General features: G+C 35.6%; 1 protein-coding gene across 1 annotated transcript; it reads right to left on the reverse strand.

The window, feature by feature from the left end:
• Positions 1-2,008: 2,008 nt before the first annotated feature.
• LOC122068028 (serine--glyoxylate aminotransferase) lies at positions 2,009-6,591 on the reverse strand (the record flags this gene model as incomplete). The annotated part of the gene is given in 3 exon segments (XM_042631850.1): positions 2,009-2,293; positions 2,983-3,251; positions 6,390-6,591. Coding segments are annotated over 2 exon segments (490 nt in total), but the record flags the coding sequence as incomplete, so codon positions are not given.
• Positions 6,592-14,020: the final 7,429 nt, after the last annotated feature.

Below are 14,020 nucleotides of genomic sequence, written 5' to 3' on the forward strand. Positions count from 1 at the left end.
AAGAAAAGTTTCATGATGAGAAGCAGAAATATTTGGTAGGTTCAAGTAATCAGGGGGCTTGCAAGAATCATGACTGCAATTTGCGACTTATGCTAGAATTCTTTACATGCTCCAAATGATTTTTTTCTTTTCCTTGGTAAAACCTGCTCATGACTGCAATTTGCAACTCATGCTCCAGAGTTTTTTTTTTTTTTTGGTAAAACATGCTCCAGAGGTTACTCTTTTATAAATTTGAATTATGATAGAAGCTATAAAAAAAGTAATCATCCTATTTGGATGCATATGTGAATTGATCAAGTATAGCATCTTCCAATGAAAGAGACAATTTCCCTTCTCCTTTTTATTCTATTTTTATGTTCCGAACATGTGTTTCACTTCGTGTTTGTATCTAAACTAACATGCATAATTTAGTAATCCTTGTTTAGATTTTCTGTATTGCCAAAAGTGGCATTTTGGTCCATGACTTGGGTGTATCATCCGTAACTTTTACTTGTAAGCTTGCATAGAATTATTGCTTAAACAGAGCAAGGAGAAATCTCCTACAGTTTGAATCCTAATATATTCCACTAATAATTTGTGGACAGAGGAGCTGAACACATTACCCTCAGCAGGAGATAATTTATAATCACTAACTCCTAATGAGTGATACAAACTACTAGAAATCCATAGGGGGTATACATGATGTTTAGCCATTTTCTTCAATTAATATTTTATCAGATGATTCACCACCTTTTAGACTGTGATTAATAGTCTGGACTTAAGGAATCATTTTCTTTATCAACAAAATCTATGATGCAGTAGCACTTTCATGGTTGGACTGATTTGAAAAAGCCTGTAAGCCCAGACCAAGGATAACCAAGTCTGAACCTGACTTTCAGTTCCATAGGGGTAGCTAGGGAGTTTATTTCTTTGTTGGGATTATATTTGCAAGCTCATAACTATTATTTTATGCTTTTCAGTTATCTTATTAGCAAGATAAGAGTTTTTTCAATTTAGTTTGAGCTTCTGTTTCAGGATACAGTAAGGAGTCTTCTTCTGAAATTTCAGATGGATTGGTGTTCTAGGTGAGGAGCTGGATTGATCAGAGGATGGGTCTGTCTACCATGTTCTGTTTACGTTGAGAGGTTGAAGAAAACTCAGAATTTGTGATTTTTCAAATAAGTTCAGAATCTTCGTATATATATATATATATATATATTAAAAATCCTTCTTTAGATTTATTTAAACTTCAGGTGAATTAATATTACAGAAATGTCCCTACCTCCAAATAAAATTATTCAGTCACCATAGTTTCTGTTTTCTCTTGGCTTGAAGCTTCAGAAGTTCAAAATATTTACCGAAGTGCCACTAGTCCTTCAATTATAAATTTGGTGGGCCCATTACGAGCTAAATTAGCGTTTTGGACCCTATGTTGCAGCATCCTAGTGAATGAGATAGTACCTGGGATTAGAAACGTATCCAGATTTAAAACCAAATGATCAATCAGCCACGAATCACCAACAAAAGAAGAACAATTTAGGAGAAGAAGAAATATAGAACAGAGTTCTCCTTTTCTTCCATACAAACTGGATACTTTATATATTTGACATTATCATCTTATTTTGTTCTGTGGATCTATAACTTTCTATCTATATATTATAAAAGGGGCATACCCAGTGTACGAGGCTCCCACCACTCTCTCTCTCTCTCTCTCTCTCTCTCTATATATATATATATATATATATCATGCACTATTTTATTTTATGCGTCTCCAGGTATCTTCTGTATCTTCGTTTCTAAGAAAAAAGTTTAGAAAATCTATCCTAAAAGTACCATACCTGATAAAATACTGACTTCTCAAGCTAATAAGTTCTTGCATTTAATACAGAGTATGTACATCAATCTTATGAATTTTAACAGTTTGGAGTCATTTTACAGAGAGGGTAAATCACAATCCTACCGATAGAATGATAGTATTACTAGCTTATAAACTCTGCAGTTTAGTTTGGCCAATAAACTACATGCTTACCAAGTATTCTCCTGACAGCAGCCAAATTGTTGGTGACACCTGTTGCTGTTTCATTGTGGACAATGCAGATAGCTTTAATAGTATGTGCACTATCGGCTGCAATTTTTGCTGCCAGGATGTCAAGATTGGCACCTTGGCCCCATTCACTTTCTACAACATCAACATTGAAGTTGAGACGCTGCTGCATATCAATCCAGAGAAGACTGAATTGCCCGATCAGGAACGATACAGTACGATCACGAGGAGACAATGTGTTTGTAAGTGCACTTTCCCATGCACCAGTACCTGGTCAAGAACAGGCATATCATGTCAATCACACCGTAAGGTCTGAATTCTGACACAAACTGAACAACTAGGATTTTATGGCAGGACTTCAAAGCTAAACCATGCCACAGAAGTCCTAGATTTCACATCTACCTTTTACTACTAAAGATAATCTTCTGCCCATGTTAAGAGTAGGAGATGTGTTACAAACCATAGATCTGAATTTTAAGTTACAGAATTTGAATAATGAACACTACAAATGATGGGTTTTAATTTATTCATTAGGAAATGTCTGAAGAACAACAAATATTGGGCTATATCACGGTAAAGTGGATTGGAAGATAATCATAAACGAACAAGAACTCAATTTATCTTTCAATTCTTCAAGCTAGTCATCATAATATATTCTACAAGAAATCTAAACCTTAACAGTTACCATTAACCTCCAGCAGAATCGAAATTGCATATATAGGATGGTGAAATTCTCTAACACAATAATAAATGCAAGATTCAAGAAAGTTGAAGGAAATTGCTTGAGAACATAACACTCTAAGAAGCATTTTTTCATTCCTTTCTATGAAATGAAAATCTAGTAAGACATACTGGAAAGAGGAGCTTAAACAAATGTATACAAAGATATAATAACATCTGTCATAAACAACAAATGCCACAATACATGGTTAGAAAAATAATTTATGACCAAAGAGTACCTGTAGTGGGAATCAAAAATGGCGTCCCTGAAGTTGTCTTGAAAATTTTCTTAACATCCTCCAGAAGGATTTTCGTCATGGCTGGTACTGGAGGGGAACGATAATCCTCATTGTTTCTGTTCATCGCCCGAATGACAGGTTCTGGGATATTAACAGGCCCTGGAACAAAAAGATGGTTCCTCCCTGGGGCGTAAACGTAATCCATCTTTTATACCTGAGAACTTCACAGCAATGACAATTGAATTGGGAAAATTCCCAGTGCTCCAACTCTGAAAACCCATAAGAACCATGGTAAGTTTCGTCCTATAGGCTTATCATTCAACAAAATTAATGAACTTTTACTTTGTAAGAAAGAAACCCATTTTTTTATATTGCATCAACTAACCAAATAAGAGATAAAAAGAAAGGCCAAATCAATTGAGTATTACTGTAATCCCAGAGCTCCCAACTCTGGGAATGGGGAAAATTCCCAGAGCTCGCAATTCTGAAACATAAGAACCATGTAGGTTTCATCTTAGAGGCTTCTCATTCAGAAAAATTGATGAACTTTTACTTTGTAAGAAAGAAACCCATTTTCATTATTGCATAGAAAGAAACCCATTTTCATTATTGCATCAACTAACCAAATAAAAGATAATAAGCCCCCTATTGAATATTATATAATCCCATAGTCCCAACTCTGAAAACCCATAAGAACCATGGTAATCTTCATCCAATAGGGCTTCTCATTCAGAAAAATTAATGAAATTTTACATTTTAAGAAACAAACCCATTTTCAATATTGCATCAACTGACCAAATAAAAGATAATAAGCAAGGCAAACCAAGTGAATAATACTATAATCCCAGAGTCCCAACTCTGGCAATAGAAAAATTCCCAGAGCTCCCAGCTCTGAAAACCCATAAGAACCATGGTAAGCTTCATCCTATAGGCTTCTCATTCAGAAAAATTAATGAACTTTTACTTTGTTAGAAAGAAACCCATTTTCAATACTGCATCAACTAACCAAATAAAAGATAATAAGCAAGGGCAAACCAATTGCAAATTACTATCATCTGTAAACTGTGGTAACCACACTAAGAACATGGAAACAAAAGAAGAGAGAGGATTTAAACCTACTAAAGAAGTAAAAGATGATAAAAACAAACCTCTATAAATCAGCAAAAAGATTAGGACTTGGGATAGGATCGGACTAGAGAATCTTATGGTCTGGGTGACCCTTTTCAGAGATGATGAACGCATGCTTGGAATCAAAATCGATTTCAGTTTTAGTTCATAGTTCAGAGGGCATTGAAGCTCTGTAGTCATAATAGGCATTGACCTTGGGGTTGTGGAGCTACTAGGGTCATGCTCGAAGTCTCGAAGCCGAGAAGGCGCCATTGTGGATAGTGTGACGGTGGAAAATCTCGTTAAAGCCAACCAACAGTCTCCTATCTCGCCGGTTCTTGCCGGTTCCTGGGCGTTCCAGCCGATTCGACAGAGGGAAGCATCTCTCACCCAAGGAACGTCACGTGTTCATCACACAAGGTCATGGATCGCACGTGTTCTACGGTTTAATAGGGACGGATCGACCTCTCCAAATCACATGCATTCGAATCGACGATAAAAGGAATCGAGGGAGGCGGATTTCGATTCGAATCGCCGACCCGATTTCGATTCCTATAAAGAAGAGAGAACCCCACCTGATCACGGGGCCTAGGGGTGTCAATCAGTTGGGCCGGGCAGGTCTTGATCAGACCTAGTTGGGCCTGACTGGCTTATGCCGTCGAATCATGATCTACCTATTTTAAGGAATGAGTAAGTCTCAATCGGATTCCAAGATTTAATCGAGTTATAATCGAGCCTTAAACAGAGTAATGTACCAATAAAACCTTAAATGGTTTTTAATTTTCTTAGATTTAAAATTCTTTAATTTATTTTATTAAATCATCAATAATTTTGAAAAAAATTACACTTAACTACAGTCAATAATTAATAAAAATATCAAAATATACCTTATTCTATTAAAAAAATCAAAATAACTATATAAACAGTCGATCTAAATTTGTCGATCTGAGTCAAGCCGACTAGTTCGGAGACCTATCGGGCTTACCCCTTGCACCGTGTACTGCATGTTTATAAATGGGCCGGACTTAGGCCCAATATGTTTCTTAATCAAGTCGGTCCAAGTCGAGACATCCAACACGAGGTGGGATGGAAATTTTATTGTCTTTATGCCTGAGTGGAAGAATGCATAACCATGTAGTGTTCTTTTCTCTTAAAAAAGAAACTTGTAACTTATTAAAAGGAAAAGCATAAATTTACACTATGAATCAACAAGGAGATGATTAGAATAAAAACTATAACGAGCAATGAGGTGCAATGAACATCTAAGGTCACACTTTTTTTTTTTTCATTTTAAGTAGATCACACTTATTACTAATTATTAATCTATTATTACTATGTTCCAATTTTCAAAAAAGTTCCACTAAGAACCTCATCTCTGAATTCTTTTTCTACCAAATGGTTAAAATGGTCAGATTTTTATGACATAGAATAAAAAAGCAACCAGTGAGAAAATAGTCTCTCACATGGTTTATCTAACAAAACTTTTGTCCTTGTCTTTATCTATTTTTTATGAAGCACTTTTGTCCTCAAAGTGTGAAAATTTTGGCCAACAAATTAAAATTTTTTTCCCTTTTCTTGGTAAACGCCAATGAAAATAAAATTACTAGCAAAAAATATGCACTTAAAAGGAATAAGAGGATTAGATTTAACTTTATGGTAAATCACTAAATCATATCATCTGGTTGTTTGATTATAAGTCCTACCATAAAGACTGAAATGAAAGAGATTCTGATCCAAGGAAATCATGCAAAGAGCTACAGTATGCCTACTGCAGGATTCTAGTATATTTTATCTTTAGTTTACCAAAATATATATCTTTTCCTTATACTAAAGATTCCAAAATAGTGGTTCTCAAGTTTTTTTTTTTTTTTATTATGAAGATTGTCCAAAGATCCGTTTGGTTAGAAGAGAAGAATATCACTTTGGGCAGCTGAAACTGAAAACCCATTTTACTAGTAGTTAAGAGAGTTAATAAAATAAAAATAGAAATGGATAAAATCAGCAAATATGTTTTCTGCTTTAGCTCCAATTAAATCCCAACATGCCATTAACAAATTTCATTTTCTTTTCTATTTCACTTCAACAACAAAAGTTTTATTCCACTTCCAATTCAATTCCCTCCTATTCCAAACAAACAGTGGCTAGAACCTGAAACTGGAGAAAATTTTCTGGCTTTCAGATCATAAGCGATAGATAAGATAAGAAAAGAAGGATTAATTGCCAAACGCATGAAAAATTCTTTGAAAAGAAAAAATGGATTTTAAATACTTTACCCAAAAATTATAATAATAATACTTTACCTCTTCAAATGTTCTTCAAATTTGACAAGTGTCTATGACTGACTTCACCAAAATTAGCAGCAGAGCCTCCAACTTTGGAGGATGGAGAATGAGCAGAAGAGAAAAGCCAACGGGGAAGAGTCATTTATAGGAGTATCTGATGAGAACTAAGAAACCGCTCTTTGGGAAAACTATTTCCACGTAGCAGATAAGGGTGTAAGAGCAGCCTCAGTCTTGCGGCTGACGATGAAAGTATTAAAATATTTTTTTATATAAATATTCAAAAATTTTGTGCCATCATATAAGATCATGCACACAACCATTGAACGGGATGAGATCTATAATGTATTTTTTTTATTCCAATTCTAATCCGACGACTGTGTGCCTGATTATGCATGATGCGCGTGCAATCATACACGAAACCTCCCTCTAATTAATAAATGATAATTAACCAAGATGAAAACCAAATTACCTATTTTACTTTTTTTTTTCTTTTTTTTCATTTTTCTCCTACTTTGGTGAAAGTATGAGGATGAAGTGAACTCTGAAAGGGATAATCTGATAAGGGGTTGCCATTGTCAGCCACACAAGTCAGTTTATTTCTTCTTTGTTTTGTCTTTATCTCTTCTTTGTCGTTTTGTCATCTAGTTTTGTAGCTTGTGGCTAGCGTTCATTCATCTCTTCAAGTGTCAACTAGACTAGCTTATCTGTGCTTTGTCTCCCAGCAAATTCTTTAAATTTGTTGGTTCAACCGGTTCAAGTTGAATTTTCCCGTCAGTGTCTATTGGTGCAAAGTGGGTTAGGTTTACATACGAGATTATTCTCATACATCCTTAATTCTTAGATTTAAAATTCATTTTCTAGATTTCAAATCCAAGAATCAAGGATGTTATTCTCATATATGAACCCGATTCCAATCCCTATTGGTGTTTATAAAATCTGCTTCAAATATAACATCCATGGTGGGAGAAAGCAGGTGGTTGGTATGTGCAGCAAATTATTGGCTTAGGTGGGTAGATAAAGGGTGAGCTGATCCTAGGGGTGTCAACAGTCCGGGTCGGTGCGGTTTTGGTCCGGTTCCACCGGTTTCGGTGTGAGTTTGGAAGTGACCGAAACCGACCCAATAAGGATTTATCGGTTTCGGTCTGGTGTCGGTTTCGGTGCGATTTGGGTTCGGGTTGGTACCGGTTTGGATTTATTAGGTTCATTTCGGTTTGGATCGGTTTTTTAAACCGGTATGGAGGCATTAGGAAACAACCAAATGATGAATTGTTGAACTTCGATTTCTTAAATCGATTTGTAACCGGGTTGGTTTTGATTTTTGGTCTAGTTTGAATTCGATTTTCTATACAAATGTATACAAAACTATTCAAATTTTAATTTTTTTAATGAATTTTGGAGTGTTTCGGTTTCTTACCGGTTTGGTTTCGGTTTCGGTCTGGGTTTTGAGCCGGTTTCGGTTTGGTTTCGGGTTCATCCGGTTTTTGGTGCGGTTCGGTTTGGTTTTGGGGTTACAATACTTGAAACCGAACCGAACCAATAAGGCTTCGGTTTGGTTCGGTCCGGCCGGTTTTACCAGTTCGGTTTAGGAATTGACACCCCTAGCTGATCCAAATAATTGAGTAAATGGTTGAGATACATGGACTAAAGGGTGGGCCAACCAGAGAATTTTGTCTACTGTCCTTGAGAAAGTAATTAAAATGTCATAAAATAGGGATAAACTTTATACGGGATGCACTAATCTGATGATGTTGTCACACTTGAAGAGTGTATCGATCTGATATTTTGTTACAAAATGTTGATAAAAGGTTGAGACATGCCAATTGGCATTCTCCTAAAGTTAGTATTTACTTGATTTGATGTAATCGGGTTTGAATGAAAACTTGGCTCCAAGATAAAATAACTTTTAAAATTGAAGGTGCACTCGTCTTAATGCGCCCCTTTGAATATGTCGGAGTTGTGCTCTGGCTACAAGATGCAACGTAACTATATTTAAAAAAATTAATAAAAAAATTAAAAAAAATTAAAAAAAAATTCTAGTTGTATATAAAACAGAGGGGCATTAAGAGAGTAAGTTGAGAGAGAATGAGTAGGGTGGGAACAAATTTGTATAGTACCTTCAACGTACCCCCATGGTAAGGATATGTGTTATGTTTATCCCAAATTATTGACCCGTTTTAAAGAATGACTTGATTCGACATATTTTGGTGGCGACCCGAATAAAAAAATTTCTAAGATCTGTGATGGAAGCAGAGGGGTTGGGCCGATAGGCCCAAGCCCGGAGGCCATCACTGATCTCGTATGGGGGTATGGTTCGACCGGATCGACTGCGACCCGATAGGTCGACCCACGATTTGAAGTATATATATTGTACTGTTGCTTGTTGAGAAAGTCATTATATTCCAAGGTTTTCATGCTGCTAGGGTTTCAGGGCAAGTTTTTCATCGTCACTGCTACGATGTAATTTCTCTTATGCATAGTGAATCATCTTCTTCTTCGCCCGAGGACGTAACACATCACCCTGGTGTGTGAACCTCGTTAAATCTCTGTGTCGTGCGAATCTTTTGTCTCTTTGTTATTCGTGTTTCTTAGTGTTTGATCTTACAATATGAATTTATAACCGAAACCGTTTATCGAAACCGAATCGATCCATTTACACCGAAACCGCAAAACCATTTAGTAAATGGTGCAGTTATGGTTTCAAATTTCAAGCCGATTAGCTAAACGGGTCGGGTCGGTTTTAACCGCAGAACTCGTTGGTTTCAAACCGAATTGAAACCGTTTAAAACCGTTTAAACCGATCTGATTAATCCGTATAACAATTAAATAAAGAAGGGACAGTAATCCATATAACAATTAACAATTAAATTAAGTATCCATTCTGCTGTGGTATGATTTATTGTTCAAGTTTAGGCTTTAGATCATGAATTTGTAATCCATATATGTTAGTATGTTATTATGTTATCATAGATGGGGTATTTTGGCTAAACCACCTGTCATTTTAATATTTTATGTTATAGAAGGCCGGATTTGGATGTTGTATGATATTAGTTCTAAATGTTTAAGAATGACCATGTAAAGAAATAGCACTAGATTATCAAATTAAGACATACCATCGTTCATATAGAATCTCTTACTTGTGGTTGCCAATTATTTTTTGATGAGTTTATGATCTTCAGTTTAGAGATGGTTGTAAGTTATATTAAATCGATTGTGCACTGTTTTACAAACCGTATGGAATAAATCAAAACCGATACCATTTAGAAACCGTGGAAATCAAAATCGTTTACTAAACAGTCACGATTTCAGAAAGTGGAACCGTTTAATAAATAGCGCGATTATGATTTTAATCAAATAAATATGAACCAAATCGATCTACACCATTTAAATCAAAACCGAATCAATTAACACCGTTACCCCATGGTATGAGTATGTCAACAGTTCCAATGAATTGGATTAGAAGATTTCAGTCGAAGGGTTAAAATATAAGTGTCCCTTAAAGCCTTAAAGGTATCCCCTGATGTAGATGTGACTCTTGAATCCACTAGATTGGACTAAAAGTTTCCAATCCAAGTGCTAATGAAATGCACTTGTGCAAAAGAGTTAAAATATGACTTGTAATCACCTAAATTCAAAAGGAAGAAAAAGGGACCAAGCCTTAAGTCGGCCAACCTTAAACCTAGAAGGATACTGGATCCACCCCGACACATGGGGGGAGAGATACTTTCGCTCGAAAGCTCTTCTCCCTTATTATGTATACATCTCTCTTCTTTCTCTTCTATTTTCAATATGAGACAAAACATTCCACACAAAAGTCCGAAAGCAAATCCAATGAAATTGGAAGTACAAACCTTATGCGAGGAAAAACCGTATCTCAAAAGGAAAATAAAACGTTTAGAGAGTTATTTCTTAAATACTTCTAATAAGAACAAAATATTGCAGGCTTTGCACTCTAATCAGATTAAGAATCTATGAGGTAATTTCAGATGACCCAAAATGGAATCAGCCATCCAAGAAAGTTTGGGGATTTGGGATAATTCAATTATGCCTTGCAATTGAATAATTGAGTTTTAGTAAATAATTAGATAATTGGCAAGGACGAATTTTTTTCTTATATATTTTCTTTTTGTAGAAACCCTAGACAAAAACAATGAGAGCTAACATTGTGAGGTAGAGACTGGTGTAGAAAATTTTTCTAGTATAGTGACATGTTTCTGATTCTCTCAAAATGGATGTAAACATTTATGTCGAATCACATTAAATTCCTCGTATTGTGTGTTATTGTTTACTTAGTTTCTTCTACATAATTGTGAATTCGTTCCCAAAAAGATTCCCGAATAATATGTAAAAGTCCAAAAAATATTGCTCAGCAGTGGTATTCCTAAAACGCTTTGGGTTGCCGAAATTGGACCAATTGACTTCTCCATGTTGATGTCTTCAAATGTCAATCCTTAATTAGGACAGTTAGCTAATTAATACTATAAATGAGATTAGACATTGTGTGCTCTATGTTCAGTTGAAGCTCCCATATCATCCTGAGGACAAACGTCTTTCGCCCTTGATGAGAACCGCAAATATTAATAGCTTTCTCCGAGTCTCACATCAAAAGGGTTGTCAACGAATCTAAGGTCTTCATTGACCTTGCCTCGACCACCTATCATCAATTGTAACATGTCAGACTTGGCTACTCAATAGGAGATCACTCGAAAGGTAATACCTAGCCTTTGTTTGGTTGCAAGGAGAATTAAAAAAGAAGGGAAATAAAATTTTCAGCCTTGGAAAAAAAACTTTTGTAATCATTACCCTATGTTATTATATCGTTGACTCTAGTTTATTTCATATTTGGTTATTAAATTTTATTTAACTTTGCATCGAAATCCATTGAGTTTAAGAAGTAACACAAAAATCGCATGTAAACCTTAAGGGGCTTGCTCAATTGGCAAAGATCAATACTTCAAAATTAAGAGGGTGTGAGTATAACTCTCCTTGGGGATATGGCTAAGGCTTATGACAAACTTGAATGGCGCTACCTATGCGCCATTTTTAGATTCCTTGGCTTTGGCGAGGAATGGGATATGTTAATAAATCAAGTGATTAGCACATCTTCCTTCTCTATCAAACTCCGTGGTTTTGCTTCTAATCACTTTTATCCATCCCTGGGGATTCACTAAGGATGCCCCCTAAGCCTTTTCCTTTTTATTGTTGTAATAGACGGCTTGTCTCTACTTTTGACAACGTATAGAGACTTAAATTTGTTTCAAGGAATTAAGGTGTCTAGATATGCCCTTGCAATCACTCATATGTTCTTTGCGGATGATACGTTTAACTTTTGCAGAGCTTTAGAAGAGGATTCCTCCACCATTAAGTATATCCTCGAGCTCTTCTCTGACCTCTTTGGCCTTTCTATCAATTTTGATAAAAGTGGTTTGACCTTTTGCTCCAACCTCCTGAGATCAGACTGAACCGTTGTGATAGTTCGGGGTATTAAAGAGATGAGCTCAAAGGCTACATATCTTGGTACTCATCTTTTCCACCATTGAGCTAAAACCCATCGTTTCCATAATATTATCCAAAGGATTAATAATAAACTTGCTATGTGGAAAGCCAATCTCCTATCCAGAGCAAGGAGGACAGTCTTGATTCAATCGACCCTTTCTTCCATTTCATCTTATTTAATATCTTGTTTTGTCCTTTCTAAGGTGATTTGTAGGAAACTTGACTCTATCTCATTCTGTTTTTGGAAAACTTCATCTTATTAGATGGCATAAGATCTGTTTGCCCAAACATATGGGTGGCCTTGGTCTTCGAGATTCTAAATCTCAAAATAAAGCACTACTTCTTACATTGGGATGGAGAATACTTTCCAATGATCAGAGTTTATGGGCTAAAATCCTAAAGACCAAATATTTTCATAAACTCTCTATTTTTACGACAAAATTTTAAAGAAGCAGGGATGGGTGTTTTGGAACAACATTGTAAGTGTTCTTCAGATATTGAGGAAAATGATTGTCCTCAAAATAGGGAATGGTAAGAATGCTTTCTTTTGGACCAATCCTTGGATTCAAAATATTCGAACCCCAATCTTGGAGTTTCTAACCATCGCTGCCCCCCCCCCCCTTCGAACTCTCCTTTAAAGGTCAATAACTTTATAGAAGGCAACAAATGGAATTGTGGCTCTTAAATTCTTTTCTCCCTGCTTCCATAGCTAATGGTATTATTAAAATCCCTATATCCCTCAATGAAGATAGATGGTGACATCTCTCTAAGGAGGGGTTTCTCACAACTAAAATAGCTGCTGATTTTCTAAGAAATGATTCACTAATTAACTTTAATGAATGCTCAAACTGGTATTTTTTTTCTTCCTCTCCATGCTTTCAATGTGGCGCTTTTTTTTTAAAAATCATTTAAGATCTTTCTTTGGAGAATTGTCCTTGATGGGATTCCTACCAAAGATAATCTGATTAAATGGGTTGGATATTGACCCTCACTGTGGTTTCTGCCACACCCATGGTTTTAAGTATCTCTGATACCGATACGATACCCTTCGATACGTATCTTAAATTTAGCCGACCGATACGATACACATCGATACGATACATGAAATTTTTAAAATCCTTTCGTATCGATATATATCCTACAATGCATACCGGTATGCATCAATACACCACCAATACACATCGATACAATACGATATGCCTCGATACGACTATGAAAATTGTAAAATTGAGGTAAAATATACGTTTCGGTGAGTATCGGTATGTATCGATCGATACATATCGGTATATATTGGCACGTATCGGTGAATATCGATATATATCGGTACGTATCGGTGAGTATCGATATATATCGATACGTATCGGTGAGTATCGATACGTATCGGTGAGTATCGATATATATATATATATATCGGTACGTATCGGTGAGTATCGATACGTAACGGTGAGTATCGGTCATATAATGGCTAAGATGGATAATTTTTCAGAAAACACACGATTTTTTGAAGAGTTTTTGTTCCAAAGTTGCTGTCAGTCATATTTCTCTCTAATTAAAGTGGAAATCAAGGTTGAGAACAAGGATTTTACATTTATGGGACAACTACAAACCTTGAATTCTTAGTACGATACCCTCAATTTAGTGTTTATGCATAATACATGTTATCAATAACTTTTTTTAACAAATTCGTTATGCAAAAGTGTTTAAAAAAATGTTTCCTATCCATTTATGTGTGTCTCTTTAGCGTATCTTAGTGTATCTCCGATACGATACGATACTCTCCGATACGTATCTTAATTTTGGCCGACCGATACGACGATCGATACCGATACTTTAATCCTTAGCCACACCAGTCATGACTCATGAGTCATTGTGGCATGTTCTCTTGGACTGCGACTTTACCAGAAGAGTCTAGGCTACCAGCTCGCTAGGCCTTAGAACAGACCAGTTTCTTTTCTCTTCTTTTAAGCCATTACTTATGTATTTCTTCAATTCCAATGATATTCCTAGAAATAAACTTACCTTCTATTTTTTCACTTTCATGATTATTTGTTGTTGTAATTGAAATCATTGGGAAACATGTTATTTTTAACTCTGAAAACCCAAACCCAAATGTCATCCTTAAAAATGTCAATTTTTTGGATGAAAAAAAAAAAAAA

Source organism: Macadamia integrifolia, unplaced genomic scaffold, assembly GCF_013358625.1.
Source record: "Macadamia integrifolia cultivar HAES 741 unplaced genomic scaffold, SCU_Mint_v3 scaffold3342, whole genome shotgun sequence".
Classification (NCBI taxonomy): Eukaryota; Viridiplantae; Streptophyta; class Magnoliopsida; order Proteales; family Proteaceae; genus Macadamia; species Macadamia integrifolia.